The sequence below is a fragment of the Anser brachyrhynchus genome (genome assembly GCF_964034855.1).
Source record: "Anser brachyrhynchus genome assembly, chromosome: 4".
NCBI lineage: Eukaryota > Metazoa > Chordata > Aves > Anseriformes > Anatidae > Anser > Anser brachyrhynchus.
In genome coordinates, this window is record NC_137698.1 from 63,159,627 (window position 1) to 63,176,939 (window position 17,313).

The 17,313-nt window shown below is 41.3% G+C and overlaps 1 protein-coding gene across 19 annotated transcripts in view; it reads left to right on the top strand.

The window, feature by feature from the left end:
- Positions 1 to 17,313, top strand: part of LDB2 (LIM domain binding 2) — a 218,109-nt gene that overhangs the window by 160,252 nt on the left and 40,544 nt on the right. For all 19 annotated transcript variants that reach the window (XM_080588949.1, XM_080588952.1, XM_080588954.1 and 16 more), the window contains 3 exons: positions 4,681 to 4,853; positions 9,835 to 9,957; positions 11,560 to 11,643. In XM_080588949.1, coding sequence (XP_080445075.1) covers positions 4,681 to 4,853; positions 9,835 to 9,957; positions 11,560 to 11,643 — 380 coding nt within the window. The remainder of the gene's footprint in view (positions 1 to 4,680; positions 4,854 to 9,834; positions 9,958 to 11,559; positions 11,644 to 17,313) is intronic.

A 17,313-nucleotide genomic window follows, 5' to 3' on the forward strand; every position in this document is an offset into this window, starting at 1 on the left:
ATTTTATAATTCTTTTTTTTTTATTTTTGCTTGTAGATAGTTCTTATTTAAGCAAAAGAGGATTTCTTTCTCTGAAAAATAGAAAAACAAATGTTTTGTCCATGCTAAAAAATTCTTGCATTTTTTTTTTATTTTTTTATTTTTTAATGCCCAAGAATCCATATGATGCTCTGGGGAGGGTTTTTCACCTTTGTGGTAGGGTGTTGCCTTTTGTCCTCTCCATGGAAATCGGATTGAATTTAGCAAATGTATATATCTTTGGGGGAAAAAAGCCATTCTGAAGTACTCCATGCTACATGGACTCCTGGACTTTTCCACTGCAAATCCTGTTTCCAGAGCCTGCAGGGAAGGCTCAGCCAGTGCTGCACATGAGAGCAGGAAGCCCTTCCTTCTCCTGAGCCCCCAGCGGATGCACCGGGGTCCAGGTGGCCTGAGAAGGAAGCAGCTTGACCTGGATGTAGAGGAGAGAAGAGGGAAGAGGAGGAAGGAAAAGAGGAGACTAAATCAGAGCAAGAAGTCTGATGACACTAAGGTGGGATAAGGGAGCGAAAGAGTAACTGAGAGGTGAGAGGGAAAAAGTAAAAAAAGTAAAAGTAAAAGTAGAAGTGGGATGGGAGACCAGGCTGGAAGGAGATGTGCACCCTCAGTAAGTTTGCAGATGACACCAAGTTAGGTGCGTGTGTCGATCTGCTCGAGGGAAGGAAGGCTCTGCAGGAGGATCTGGATAGGCTGGAGCGATGGGCTGAGGTCAACTGCATGAAGTTCAGCAAGGCCAAGTGCCGGGTCCTGCACCTGGGGCGCAACAACCCCAAGCAGAGCTACAGGCTGGGAGATGAGTGGTTGGAGAGCTGCCTGGCAGAGAAGGACCTGGGAGTACTGGTTGATAGTCGGCTGAATATGAGCCAGCAGTGTGCCCAGGTGGCCAGGAAGGCCAACGGCATCCTGGCTTGTATAAGAAGCAGTGTGGCCAGCAGATCTAGGGAGGTGATTGTGCCCCTGTACTCGGCTCTGGTGAGGCCGCACCTCGAGTACTGTGTTCAGTTTTGGGCCCCTCGCTACAGGAAGGACATGGACGTGCTCGAGGGATTCCAGAGAAGGGCGACCAAGCTGGTGAGGGGTCTGGAGAACAAGTCTTACGAGGAGGGGCTGAGGGAGCTGGGCTTGTTCAGCCTGGAGAAGAGGAGGCTCAGGGGCGACCTTATCGCTCTCTACAGTTACCTTAAAGGAGGCTGTAGAGAGGTGGGGGTTGGTCTGTTCTCCCACGTGCCTGGTGACAGGACAAGGGGGAATGGGCTAAAGTTGCGCCAGGGGAGGTTTAGGTTGGATGTTAGGAAGAACTTCTTTACTGAAAGGGTTGTTAGGCATTGGAATGGGCTGCCCAGGGAGGTGGTGGAGTCACCATCCCTGGAGGTCTTTAAAAGATGTTTAGATGTAGCCCTTAGTGATATGGTTTAGTGGAGGACTTGTTAGTGTTAGGGCAGAGGTTGGACTAGATGATCTTGGAGGTCTCTTCCAACCTAGACGATTCTGTGATTCTGTGATTCTGTGAGATCCTGTCACAGGGATGTGACCATCCATGAGGATGTAGGCAGAAAGCCTTGCTATAGGCAGGCAAGAATTCCCCTGAGAATCTGGAAGAAAAAGCTGCCTGGCAGCCAAACCCTGTGGCAGGTGTTCCCCTAGCTCCTGGCACCCGGAAAAGGCAGCTCCAAGTCTGCCCATCCTCAAGCCGCTGCTGCAGGCAGTCGCTCTGGGAACAAAGGGCTGTGCAGGGGATCTGAGGTGTCCGTGTGGTGCTCCTTTAGGGGGGAGTAAGAAGTGTGTGGTGTGGCGGGAGCTCCTCTCTGAGCAGCCCTGACGGGAGGGCCCGGGGAAATGTCCACAAGTATCAAGTTGTCCCATAGTCCTGCCTTCCCATTTCTCTGAGTCCTCCGAGGAAAGAGCCTTCAGCTGACTTTTCTGTCCTGCAGAAGATACACGGTGTTGCTACAAACCTGTGGAAATGCACAGGGGCAGACACAGGAGGAGTGTGCACATCCACGGCTGGGGACATCCACCTCCTGCGGGATGGGAGGGAGAAAGGCCATCTGCTGCATTCCCCTTCCTGCGCCCAAGGAGGGAGGGTGTGCACACAGCAGAGCTGGGGGTGCTTGAGTGTTCACATACAGTTATGTTTTGGAGGAGAAAAAAACAAGGAAAGCCTTTTGCACTTAAAATTCAGAAAGTTTGTAACCATCCTAGGTTTTATAAGAGCTTGTTCCAGAGCCCTTTGTTGTTCTTGGAAATGTATTCTCCTGCACAAATACGCTTTGTTACTGCTGTAGAGAGTTTCATGTTTATACTAGAAAAGAAATGATCTTTTTAAGCCATTGAGTGCTTCAGGAAGAGAAACCAAGCCTTGAACCTGCTTCAGTCTTCCGTAGCAAGGCGACACGGTGAGCCGAGAACAGGTCTGCTTGTTAGTAGGGTTTCCATGAAGGTTTCTCCTGGAGGTGAATATTAGCTGTAATTGTTTATGCTAGACATTCACATCAGCAATTTTCACTTTTACAGACAGACAGGGTCTGCATGTGCATCTGCAGTTGAAAATCAGGTTCCATGGGGCATATCCTTGTGTGCACCTCCTCATCCTTTCAGACCCCCGCTTTGTTATTCACAGTAGCATATCCCTGTGGCAAGCACAGATAATGCTTACTGGGAAAAGTAATAAGAATAAGGTATTTAATGTATTTCTAGCCTTCCTTAATATGTTGTAGCTGCAGACACAAGGCAGAAAGCAGCACCGTATGACCGTGCTACTTTGGGAATGGTCTGTAAACTGCAGTTAAAATAGTTTCAAGATATTTATGCAGTGCCTAAGTCACGTGACTAGAGGTTTATCACAATCAGTAGGAATGCTGGATTTTCATATCACACGTTCACTGCTTAGGATGATTAGCAGGAAATTTAATTTGCACTAATTAGCCTTAGGGGAGCAAGAAATTAACTTGATGGGTAAATTTCACATTTTACTATATGCCATACCAACATGGAAAAATTTGAGTTAAATCTTGAGATGAGTCGTACTCTGATACACTGGACTTCAGTTTCTCTAAATTAAGTTAAAAGACTGTAGAAAATTAATATATGCACGGTGAGTGGGTGGGATTTTTAGGAGCTTGAGTTGTAGAATAGTTGTTCAAAGTATTCATTGAATTGTCAGCCACATCCAGAGAGTGCAGTATATTTTTATACATAAAATGATGTTAATATCTAATATTACAGCAAAAGCTTTAACAAGTCCTAATTTTCTATATTTGTATATTTTCATTATATAATGTGCATTATGACTGCACAGGCGATATTCCACATTGTAATGCATAGAGCAGAAACAGTTTTCACAGAACTACTTCTGTGAAAACGCCATAGTTTTTAATTTACAACACCCACTTGCAAATACATTTTTAGGGTCAGGCGCCTTTGTTCGTATGCTGGCAAAATTCCTCTGAAAATAAGTTTTTTAGAAATTACTCTAAAAAGTATACAGCAAATGAGAGAGGCATGAGTCACCGCGTAGTCCTAGTGGGTAAATAAGAATTAGGAACTAATAAACTCTAATTTTGCCTGTTGATGGTGACTTTTCTATCTCATTGTTCCAGAACACTTGGTTTAGATCTCTCGGTTTTTCCCTCTGTAGAATTAAGGTAATTTTTTATATCCACCACTCAGAATTACTGTAGATTGATTAATGCATGCAAAGCAGTGACTCATTTGGTATGGAAGTATCAGTATATTATAAACTAAAGTGTTCTGTCTTACAAGCTTGTGGTTGCATCCAAATTTATCTGTAAAGAAGGAGGTAGAAAACATCAGTTGCGTATGAGATAATTGCCTTTGATGTCAGTGCTTCTGCTAGTCTGTGCATCTGAAATATATGCCGAAGCTCACTATTACTATTACTTACTTGTAGAATTCGGTACCTTGAGCCCATCCTCTTGGGTTTAAGCAGTAGATGTAAACTAGCTCAGGTGTCTGCTCAGACCTTCTAGCCTGTGACACAAATACTTTCAGTCTAAACAAAAATCTCAGATAGACTTGTGGGTAGTCATATATTGTATAACGTACTGTATTGCGTTCTCGGCTCTTTCTTCAGTCTCCATGGCTCTGATTTCTCAGCAGTAGCCTTCCTATTCAATTGACAGTGTGTATGTGTGTGTGGCTATATATAAACAGACATGCGCGCACACACACACACACACACATTAAGTCCTCTCTATATGAATGTGCTTTGCTTTTTTGGGTGTATGAATGTGTTTCTGTAAATGCTCACCACTTGTATTTGTACATTTATGAGTAATATCCAACTTTCAGCCGTAATTGACACCATGTGGCTCGCTGTATTATAATTACTTTGGGACAAAAAACTTGCAGATGGTTTCAAGAGTGACTCTAACTCACCATCAGCGTAAAAAGATTAAATAAGATGAGCCCACTCCCTCTGAATAGAGTAAGTCGTTTTCATTGATTTCAATGGGAGCAGACGCAACTTCATTTCTACAGCAGACAGAGAACATGTATTATATTCCTTAAATGAAAGTTTGATTTCATTGCACTTAAAATTATTCGTGTTCTGTTAGCAAATGGTTTGAGATTTTATAACCTAGAGCATTTGCTGAATTCTGCTTTGTATTTTCCTCACAGCAATTGGAAGGACCCTCATTCCTCGTTATTTTAGCACTGTCTTTGAAGGAGGTGTAACAGACCTGTATTACATTCTCAAGCACTCAAAAGAGTCATACCACAACTCATCCATCACAGTGGACTGTGATCAATGCACCATGGTCACTCAGCATGGAAAACCCATGTTTACCAAGGTAACAGGGAAGACTCAATAAAGCATGTTGTTGGTTTTTGTTTTCTTTTTTTTCTTTTTCTTTTTTTCTTTAGTGTATATGAGAGTGAAAAATATTGGCTGTTGCATTTTTCTGGTAGACTGAGATTATTTCTAATACTGAAAACCCTTGAAGCCCTTTAATTACTGTTTTCTGTATTCATTATGTGAGTGGAAAATTCTGTGGGCATCTTCTCCAATTCTCCCAGAAAGACTGCAAGAGAAACACAGAATGCCAGGTTTCCAGAACTACCAGATATACATGAATTAAATTCTGCCTGCCCAGCTCCTTTTCTCTTGGCTTGATTTTAAAGCAACAATGAGATTTTACATTGCTGATACCTACCATTTTGGATGGTATGCTTTACACTTGATACTTACCCAGTCCAAGAACTGTAAATCTCTAGGAAAATAGTGATTTAATACAGTAGGATGCTGGTCCAAAGGGCAGTGTAGTCAATGGAAGGACTCAATTGATTTAAGCATGCTCTGCATCAGCTAGTTGGTACATATTCAATATTTGTAACTGGTAGTGAATTATCTTCATGCATTGGCCACTTCAATCCTGTAATTAAACTGAGTGCCATATATTTATGAAAACAGTACCAAAAAGGTGGAAAATGCAAATCCAGACAAAAAAAATAACTAAAAAACTAAAAAATCAGTAAAGTGGTTTTGAAAATAGAAAGGTATACTTCCATAATTTAACAGAAATTGTTTATTTTATATTGTGTACCTGTTCATCTCCATGAGTGTCAACCTTTGCATGAAGAAAAGCACAGAAGGAGGAGGTGCATCAGGAGGAGATAATCCATCCATGTTGCCCTCGGCATGCAGGAGTGGGAACGTTTCAGAGTCTAACAAGACACTATTGACCAGGGCCTGCATGGCAATGTAGTTTTAGCATGTATGTGAGTCCTTTGTAGTGGCTTCCCTGACATTTCTGTGCCTCTTGGTGTGGGGCTGAAAGAAGAGGGAGAGGAAGTCGCTCGTGTGCAGAGCGCTGGTGAGCTGGGAGGTGTGCATTTTACGGCGTATTTGTTCCAGCTGTTCCACTCCAGCCCCCTGTGACTTGCACAGACAGATACAAACACAGAGAGAGCAATGAGGAGAGACCAGATATTCCTAGGTGGCACCTCTTTGTCACCTCGCTGCTCATGAAGAGTTGTCCGTGGCTGCCATGGGTAGAGAATGTGGAGGGGGTGTATGGTAGTTGCTTCTTTGCAGAGCTCCCCAAAAGGATTTCTCCATCATTTCCTAGGCTTTGTGTTAGCGCTAACACAATATCAAATAAGATAGAATAGCAGCAGGGATCGGTCTGGGTACAGCGTGGGGAAGGGGAGCCTGGTCATGTCCCGAAGTGCTGGTCCTACAGGGAGCAGTGAGGCTCCCCTGGGCACCACGGCCCCGGCAGCACCCCTGGGCATCCCTTGGAGGGCTGTACTGGGGATGCTGATATAACCTCTGCATCCCACTAGAGAAGTTCACACAGGGGGCTCTCATTTGGATTCTGGGAGGAAAATTTTTTTTTTTTTTAATGGCCATATGTTAAAACATGACTGGGTAAGTAAGAGCAAATTTGAAATAAAAGGCAGTAGTTGGCAGAATAAGGGAGAGAAAAAAAAATCACTCAGAAATAAGTTACAGCTGAGTATTGTCTCAGCTGTGCGTGTGTAACTTCTAGCAGAGACAGCGAGGACACAGATCTTGCACCCAAAGGTAGGTGCTTAACTCCCACAGCATTGCTGGTAGAAGCAGACCTCCCATAACACGCAGCACTCCAGCTGAATGCATAGCTCCTCATATCATATCTGAATTTGACCCAGTCACGGTGTTTTATTAATGCAAAAATGCAAACCAGCCGTTCTTGTTAATAGCTGTCTCAATTTCACAAACAACTTGTAAGCTACAAATTCACTAACTTCTAATATAATGGGCTAAAATAGTTCTCATCACGTATTGAAGCAGAAATCCACAGCTGCATTTTATTCATTTCGACATTTTCCCAGTTAGAGCAACTCACTGCTTACTGCAGCATTGGATGAATATATAAAATGGCATTTCCAATTTTTTTCAAACAAATATGGCTGGAACATGCCTACCAGTGAGAACATGAACAGTTCAGCTTGTCTTTAGAGGGTGGCTGCTCCATGTAAAGTGAGGCACACATTTAAAAATTGATTTTGTTATGAAATAAATAAATACTATAAAAAAATACAATTCAGTGGCATGAATTAAAGTGGAGAAAAAGAGACCAAAGCTGTAACTACTGTGTTCATTTACCTGGTAGATGTTTCTTTTCTTTCTTTCTCCAGGTAAAGGAAAGTATTAGGGGTGTTTCTAATGCTCTGTTTACCAACACTCCAACTTTGTGTGTAGCCAAATTGTTTTTCTGCAGTTTGTGATTTTTATATTTCCTGATAGGCTCACAAAGGCGAGCTTTACCTTCACCACAGGAGCAAGGAGCACCCACTGGTAGGACAAGTCTTCTCCTGTGACCACCAGTGGGTCCATTGGCTTGATTTATAAGCATGGCACTTAAAAACTCACGGTGATTTTGCTCCTTACTAGCAATCTTAGGCATTTCCCAGATTCGTTGAAGTGTTAGATTTCTTTCCAAGCAAAGAGTCGGGGTTGAGAAATGGTTATTAACAAAAGGGGGAAGAGTTTTAGGTGCATTGTACCAGGACAGCGAGAATCTGAGCAATAAGGAACAGGACTTAAGTTATTTCTCATCGGTGCAAGCAGCTGAATTTCCTACAATTAATAAGTGCAGCGAAGGGGTTAAAAAGCTATTGGTTAGTTTGAGAAATGTTCTTTTTTAGTTTTTTCCTGGCCTAGTCTAGAGCAACCACGTGATATACTGAATGCCTGCCAGCCTCTTTCTTGTTGATCCTCCGGAGACCATCTGTGCTGGGGGCATTGATTAGAGTGTGTCTGCTGGGATTACATCTTTTCTGTTGCCATGCCAACTAATCAGCTGATTTTGGTTACCACAGAAACAAAATGTCAGAGCTCACAGTACGGTAACATGAATTCAGCACAACAGAAAATGTTTTCTTAATTGGAGACCCTTTTGATTTTTGGGATTCTATGTAAAAGGCAGCATTAAAAAAAAAAAAAAGGGAAAGAAAAAAAAAAAGAGGCCCATTTAGAATAAGAACTGCACCAATTTTGTTGATTAAAAGCAATGCTTAAAAATCTGCTCTACGTAAGGAAATTAAATTCCTTTATAAGATGTATAAATTTTTACCACTGTGATATGAGGTATGTGTTTCAGTTTTTCTATTAAAATTTGTTAATGCCATTGCATAAAAGAGATCTGTTAGGAGCTGAGGGCTTCTGAGCGTAACAGAAGAAACATTTGAGAAGCCACAGGTATTATTAACAAAAATTTTCAACCTTAAGTATTTTCATATTAAATGGTCAATAATCAGGAACTTTGGCCTCAGCACAGTAACATTAATACAATAAAATGTTTTTCTTCTTGTATGAATTCTTCTGCGCATACATGTGTATCCCTGTGTAATTTCATATCATGGTGCAAGTGATGTGAAAATCAAAATCAGGGTCAAATGACAAAATAAGTCACATTAAGAATTTCAAGGCATCACTGAGGTATGCTGAAAGGGACAGAGGAGAACCTGTTGCAAGATTCTTCTTCATAGCTCTACAGTAATTTGTCTGTATAGTTTGCCTGTTAAAATTACTTATGTGTTTTTGGAGAAACAACCATGAGGAAAAATCATGATGACGTTAAGTGAACTGTTAACCAGAAAAGCCACACATTGCTGAAGTGGGAACTAGTCAAATCTGAGCTGGGGCTTGTAAAAAGGCTCAGCAGGCTCAACCAAATCTACGATGGCTAATTGTTCAATCAAATATTGGTTGTATTAAAATTAAAGTTGGAAGAACCATTTATTTTAAAAGCAATTACACCCTATGTCCACAATATCTCTATACCCTGCACTTGCAAGTTTTCTTTGAACAAGTTTTAAGTTGAAGCATCCAATTAAAAAAAAAAAATCAGCTACAGAGATAGCTAAATTTTGGATCAGGCAGCATTTATGTATTCCAGGGTACCCCTAGTCAGGCATGTATTTTGCACCCACTTTTAAAGATGGCCACAGCCATAGCATTTTTTTTCAAATTAAAGTTGTGGACAGTGGCACCAGTAATTTATTTTATTGATCATTTCCAGGTAGTACCCCTGTGCTGCCTCCCACACTTTCCCTCCTTCCTTAGACAAGCCCCCTCTCAACACTGGATGAGCCGCTGTCCATGTATGCAGCTCCACTGTGCATGACTGCATCCTCTGGTTGTTCATTGCTACCCCATCCCTGTCTAGCTTTCTTTGCAAGGGTGGCATTAATAAAAGTAGATAAGAAATGGAAGAAAAAAAAAAAGGGGGGGGGGAAGCCCGGAAAAGACAAAAATACTTGGAAACGTTAAAAAAAAGAAAAAAGAAAAAAGAAGAAAACATCAGGAGCCCCCACAGCCATTCAAGGCACTCAACTAGAGAGGAAAGGAAGGTTTATGTGCCAGTCACCGTGAGGCAAGATCGGTGTAAGAAAAGTTGGGAATGGTGGGGTCAGCAACTTGACATTGAGTGTGCGCAGTTGGACCATGGTCACCTCCACGGTGAGGTTGAGTCATTAATTAGCAGTCATGAACCGAGAGGGAAAGAGAATTGACGCAATAAATAAGATTTAGTGAGCACAATACTCTATGTTTGTAAGATGCTATAAAATCTATAGTATTACAAGTTACTGTCTCTGCAGTAAGGCCAATGAAGTCATTTTCCAACATTCGCTTTTTCTCCCCAGAAGAAAAACAATTAGTCCAGCAGAGATGAACTGCTGATGATACTGCTCTGATATTTTTGAATGTTATTTGTTCAATGATACAATACCATTGAAAACAAAATTCCTGGGAATTTATTTCATGCATTTTATGTATTCTAGGTATGCACTGAAGGACGTCTTATCTTGGAGTTTACTTTTGATGATCTTATGAGAATAAAAACATGGCACTTTACTATTAGACAGTACAGAGAATTAGTCCCACGCAGCATTCTAGCCATGCATGTAAGTAATCCTTTTTTCATTTGACCTAATGCAAAGAGCTGAGATTAGGTTTACGAAGAACTCCAGCAAATTTCACACCCAAGGCAATTAACTGTAAATATTTTGTTTTGCCTGCAACTACGTCCATTTACAAGTTCTTTCATCACTCCCTCCTTTCTCAACACTATATTGTTGCCACTGTTGCTGTGTTTTCATTTTGGTTTAGCACAGTTTTCCTTTTAGCCCCATTTGGTGATCTGTACGGTTTGGGCCCAAAATCTGTTATTATTGAAATTAACTGCACTAACGTCAGTGAATTTTCATCACTGTAGATACAAATTATGTTTAGTCTTCAAATGAAGCTAACTAATTTTGCTTTTGCAAGCAATAGAAAATAAATAAATACCATACATTTACTCAGAATCCTTCAGAATCATAATCCGGGTCTTCTTTTTTCATATTTCACGGATGTTTTCTTTTGCAATTGGATGAAAACACACACAATGGAACATTAAAATGTTAAATATTCTATAGGTTGAAGTCAAAATATTGTAAGGTAAATCACTGGGGAGAAACAAAGGACAGAATATTATTGCTACTTTCAGTGCTGCATTGTAGAAGCATTCAGATTAGTAGCGCTCCATATCCAAAATTAATTGCAGGGCTATGGATTTATAGAGGGTAAAAATACAGCCCCAAAAGCCCTTATTTTGACATCAAGGTACTTAGATAGCCAAAGATAAAGATATATTTTCAAAGAGGAGTTTTAAATAACGTAAGTGGCTCAGACTTTTTTTGAAAATGCTGTTACAGACTTGAAGAAAATACACTTGAAAATTTTCCCCTACATTTCTATCTTTTTTTTTTTTAAAAAAAGAGGGCTGATCTTGTGAACTCTTCAATACTATCCCATTAAATGAGGATAGCTGTAAGCAATGTTTTATATTTAGGGGAGTTGGAATTCAAAGAGACTAAGGGACTAGAGCCGGGTTAGCCAGTGACCAGCAGGTATTAATTTTAGTAATGAGATTGATCTCATTTTAAAGAGGAGGCTGGTCTCACAGGTAAAACTCCCGACTAGGGTCAGAGAAGGATTGTACTCATGTTTTTCCTGTTTCATCTGAGGAAAAATAACCTTGACCAGAAGGCTTCTTCAGCCTGTCCTTAATGCCCCTCATGTGATTAGATCTGCTGAAGGTGCCTTGATGAGTTCTCTCTGCTTCGGTTTCTCATCCACAAAAAGAAAGCAATAGTTTCTTTACTCCTGCCTTTATCTGCTTAGTCTCTTGGTCTTCCAGTCAGCACATGGAAGGCTTGGTCTACTGTGATCCTTCAGGGACTTCTTTAGTGGGGCTCTGCTTATTTGCACCCCATGCGTGACCCGCCTTCCTAGGGCTATTTCTTGAATGGGCAGGGATATTGGAAAACAGTCTTTCTGCTCCCATTTTGTAAGGTTTTGCTTTTTCCTGTACAAACAGAACACTGTAGCTTATGACATAAATTTAGCATCAATAGGAATGGCATATTGCTTCAGAGAACCGTCCCCACATCTCACCAAGCACATAAAGAAAAAACAAATAGATGAAAAGCAAAGTGAAAATTCTCTTTCCCTCTGTTGTTTAGGCACAAGACCCTCAGGTGCTGGAGCAGCTGTCCAAAAACATCACTCGAATGGGTCTGACAAACTTCACCCTCAACTACCTCAGGGTAAGCATACCATAGCTAACGATTATTGCAAGCATTTTTTAAAAGTCACTGTTAGGTTTGACTTAAGGTAATGAGAGCAGAGCCTGTGTCAGTCAGGTAAGAAATGGACCTAACTCTTAGTGGGGAAGAAGGAGAAACACAGAGACTGCAATAAAGATGCAGCTGCTATTAATGCAGCATTACAAAGGGGAAGAATTTTGTTAGGGAGTTGAAGCAATGTGTGCATAGCTCCCTGTTTTTGATGATCTTCTCAGTTTTGAATAATGGGTTTATTTTTTTGCAAGCAAGAAGTTCCCCACCATTTTTCCTCTCTGTTTCACTGTTCCTGAGAAAATGGCAGCTCATTCTTACTAAGAACTGCCAGTCTTCTCCACCTCTTCGACCTCCCCACCCCCACTGGCAGAGGCAGGGCTGAGCAAATCTCAGCCCTGTTTGCAGCAGTTCCTCAAAGCAGTCCTCGCTCCTCTTGCTTCTGGGAGCCTGAGCTCCCTCCTCAGCCTTGCATTGAATTGAGTGTGGTTTTTTTATGATTAAATAATGCATTTGTTCCCATTGCTTTTTGACCCTTAAAGTGCATTCAAAGTTTGGAAGTTTATTTTTATTTTTGAGAGTATTCCCTGGTGTGGGCTTGCAATGCATACACTGAAATACGGGTTTGTAGAGTTCATATTTCAAGGTTAAAATTCAGATTTTTCTTATTCCTAGACATACTGTTAATAGATAAAATGGGGCAAATTGCTCAATGATACACCAAGCTAAATTTTCCAAGAATATCTGATTTTATTCCTTCTAATTGTGTGAGTAATTATTCAAGATGCTTCTTCAAGATGACAACAACACTCTAGAGAATGAAATTATTTTCAGCCTAAGGTGGGGTTGTACCTGACGGTCTTTATTTTAGATGCACTTCTTTCAGGGCTGTGATCCTTGTAACAGCTTCCCTAAGGATGGAGTCCTACCCCCAGAGTGTTTTGGACTCCAGTGGGGCACACTGTGTAGGACGGAGACATGTGGTGAGATCTCTCTCACCGCATGTCTACAGCTTAGAGACAGCCTGTAGCTGTCCTTCCTCTTCCAGCAAGATAAGCCACTGTTGATAGTTGCTTATGTTGTGTTGGCGTTAAAGATACCATTCAAATCAGCTGCGTTATGCAGAGCGGGTCTGCTGTACTGTAACTGAAGGAAGAATTTGGCATGAAACCTCGGAGGAAGAAGACATTATGTTAGAATTTCCCATGTATAAATTCAGGAGCAGTATGTCTACGTTGTGTGTATTGTATTCTTACAATTAGCTTAGCCCCTGGCCGGGTTTTGGGCGACCATTGTGCTTCGGTAATGTCGATGCACCCACACCGCTGGCGTCTCACAGCTCGGCGTCCTGGGAGCATGTTCTCCAGAAATTCCCTCTGGGGTTTCCTCATAAGTCACAACACGTTTTGCATTATGCCAAACTGGGCAGCAAGCAGCTGTCTTTGGTAGACTATTTCCACGTTTTCGTTCCGAGTTTTCCTATCTCACAAGGCATTGCCCGGCTTTTGAGGTCTTTGATTCCCTTAGCACGGCCGGACACACTGGTGATCGCTCGGGACGGCCCACGCTGGCCATAATGCTCAGCACACAGCCTCCACAGGGCTCAGAGGTTGAATTTGTGGCATTATCCCTATCGCTGATCCCTTCCGGGTCCTTTGTGGCGTGTTCTGTAGTTGCTGAATGTGACAATGCAAATGAGAAAGGCAGGGGCCCCGCTAGGACACAGCTGGCACCGCACACCCATGCTGCTCCCCCTCAGCATCAAAAAAGGAGGAAAGGAAGAAAGGGGGTAAGACAAAAAAATAAAATAAAAATCCTCAGGAAAAGAAAACTGGGATCAAGATAAGCACTAGGGAGATGAGCACTGAAGTGGAAGGGGATGAAGAAAACAAGTCTTACTTTTTTTCTTCATCCAGACTAGTTTGGTTAGCTTAACAGACATTAGGTCTCTGGGTGCAAACCTTCCTCTGGCTCCTGCTGTGGTGATTCCAAAAGGAAATCTTTTTTTTTTTTTTTCTTCTTCTTTTTTTTTTCAATCCAATCTTTGTGTCTCTCTTTCTTGCGGCGAGGAATTGATCATTCTGCTTTTTTTTTTTCTTCAGATGTTCAGTTCATCATGCGAGCTCGTATTAGATGATATGTTTCCATTTGGTTTACTTCTTTCCCAATTACTTTGTTCTGTTAATTTTAATATGAAAATCCTTTTTGAACTCAGAACTGTAAAACCATGCAGAAAAAAAAAAAAAAACCAACAGTAAATGCACTGAGGTTTAAGGTGTTTTCTTCTTTATTTAAACCAGCATTTATTATTATTTTATCCAGTCTTTCCAGTATTTAATAATTAGCACTGTCACATGTGTTTGAATAAGGATTTCAAACTAAGCATAAAAATGATTTTCATTTTTTTCTGCTGCACACAGCAAAGGCTTGTGATACTCATAAGCGAAAACTTCACTGATGGGCAGAATTAATCATTTTTATTCTCCAACGTGCACACAGCAGCAAGCCATGCTGCAGTCTCTTTAAAGGCAGAATTTAAACCTGGATTTCAGATGGTTGTGATATAAAGGTATAGCCTGTATTTTTTACACTCTAGACATCACAGAATGCTAAATCATTGCTATTTGGGATAATTGCAGTTGCTGGCATGTAAACCTCCATTCCAGAGTGCCACATGCCTGTAGAGCCACAGCTTTGGATGTGTGCCATGCTTTTTCTTCATTCACTCTGAATAAGGCTGTCCAGCATAGAAGAACATTGATTTTTTAAATCATATTTAATACAAATTTAAAGTATATTTTTTGGAAGATATTCCAGAACCTGGAAATGAATCGTTTTGTCCTGTGTCATTTGCCAAATGATTTTTCTCTGTTTTCTCTGGCTCTGTGTAAAACCATAGGCTTCCTTTCCTTCCAGTGACTAGTTTGTTTTGTTGCAGCATAATTGATTACCTCATCAATGGGGTCAGCAGACTTTGCTGTAGCTGCTGAATAGGAGTTGAACAGGCTGTCTCAGAAATAATGAGCAAAACCGTGTAGGTTTTAAATTAATATCAAGCTTTTTAAAACGTAATTTCTCATCAAGTCATCAAGTAGTGGATATTACAAAGTATCAGATAATAAGGCCAAGACCTATATCCTAGTCTTAGTCTGTACAACTCCAGGAACAAACAGGGATCCTGTACAGAGTTTGAGGACGGAGGTAGCACTCAGAAGAACAGTTTCCACCAAGCTACAATAATTTGGTCCCCACACATTACCTTCTTTTTTTCTTTTCTATGTAGTTTTCTAGTTGTTCTGCTATTTTATTTCGATCTTAGTGTGTAACAGATTTGAATGTATTCTAAACAGCAGCTGTATACCAGCAGCACTACTCACAGCTTGAAGCTCAAATGTTTTGTGCTGCCATCTATAAAATGATTTACTCTCTCAAAATTTCTCGCATGATAAAAATGCCAGCCCCTACTGCCAATTAGGCAGAACTACCTGGCCTGAGCCTTGAAATACAGCTGTACCTTGCCCAGCAGGTTTCCAAAAGTTTGCCTCTCCTTTCTTGTACTGGGTGGGTTGGGATGATTTCTTAGAGCTCTTCTAAGGGCAGCGATAGCATCCTACCCATGCCATGGGTCTGCTCTCGCAGCATGTTTGGGTTGGTGGAGCCCAGCCTGCATCTGCCCTTTGCAAAGTGTGTGCTGGTGTGGCAGAGCCTCCCGCCTGTGTCTGGAGAGACATCGAGGCAGGGCGATGCGCAGTCCCATTTCCCCTTACATCCTGTATGGCTGCATTAACCAAGGCTTATCTGAGCTACAAATTATCCAATTTGTTTTCTCTATAAACCAATAATGAAGTGTTACTATTGCAACAGAGGACAATATTTTCTGAATTCCCCCTTTCACTAATTTAGTTTCTCACTAGACACTCAGATTTCTTCTGCTAGGAGTATAACATGAATTATTTAATGGGACACAGTTTTCTAAAGGCAATACTTACAATGCAATCAATCCATTTGTATGTATACCCGTTGTGCATGCAAAATTTTCTTTTCAGTATGCAAAATAGACACACATGCAACAGCTTTAATGTGCAGGGAAATCTGTTTTTCTAAATATGGTTTCATGCATGGAAAGGATATAAACTCCAATCATTTGGGTGCTAGTTTCCTCCTGATATGTGACAGTTTGTGGCAGCTATCTGGTCAATATTTTACAGCAGTTTGTGTGTGTTGAGTGAAGAAGGAGAAAGGTTACATGCAAGCATTGTTAGGGATGCAAAGTCAGGTGCTCATGGTAAAGAAATGCAGTATTTATAGCTGCACATGCAACATTAATCCCTTTCCCTTGGTGAGTAATGTTATGTTATCATCTTTTAACTACAGCGTTGCGTGTTGTGGTTTCCCCAGAGCCCCTGACTCAGGCCAAGTGCTGCGGTGCTGCTCATTTCCTCATAGGCTTTTCTGCAGCATCATTGTAGTACCTCATCTGCAGATGTTAGTGGCTGTGTAGCACCCGCCAGGTGACGAGCATTGTTATGTGGCACTGAGCACTCCACGTGTGGCATGCAGCAGTCGGAGGAGGCAGCTAGCTGGAGGTGGCCATTCAGAGGAAGCCAGGGTCTGATTTTGCAGGGCTCTTGGAGTAATAAAACTATTGGCAGTTGGGAGCGGTCTGTTGTCTCAGGCTAGTTTTATAGCTGAAAAAGGAACAGACGAGTGTTTCAGCCCGTACTGGTGCAAATGCTTTTTCCATGCCTACATACCACAGCAGAGCTCAGCAGGGGCAGTTTGTTAAAGTAGCATTTGGTTGCTCTAAAACCTACGCTTATCCTTTCTCATTCTGCAGTTCCCTTCTTCGTTCTTCTGCCACATTTCAGTGCCCAGTGTCTTCAGCAGATAAGCACGAAGTTCTGCACACAGCAACTTCATTGACTTCGTTCTGTGCATGGAGTGTGGAGCTTTAGGGAAGCAGTGTGTGATCGTGTAGTGAGATGCTCTACCCTAATGGGTATGAGTAACAAGTTCTATTAAGGTTTCACGAGCTCTCAAAGGACGTGTTTTGGATCATTTAATCATTCCGGGGATTTTTCTGTGAAAGCTGTCAATTTTAAAGAATCCTCAGAACTCTTGACACTGAAAGCAGACACAACATTCTGTAGACTTGATTCCTATAAATGGTAAAATTTTTCAACCTAAAAAAATTCAGCTTGGGGCAACTCTCCCCAGGAAAACGCAATCAAAGTCGGAGGGTTCTCACAGAAGGATTCAGATGACTCTTAACTGGCTATCCATTATCTATCTGCGCCAACTATAATTAGCAGATTCTGCCAAGGTTCTCTGGTAATGTAATTTCTTGCATTTATTTCAGTAATGATCACAGTGGTTTCTTTTCCTCACTTTCATGCATCTAACGCTTTATAGACAATGTTATATGTCACTTTCAGAATAATAAATGAGAAGAATGTGTTCTTTGCAACAGCTCATACAGTCAAATGTTAGCTTTTCATTTTTTTTAATAAAGACACAACATCACAGAATATTTATAGCAAAAATTATTCCATCATAAGCAGAAGAGATCAGAGAAAACAATACGGCTTTTTTTTTTTTTTTTTTGAAAAGAAGCAACCAGGATGGAGTGAGTGGGGAAAG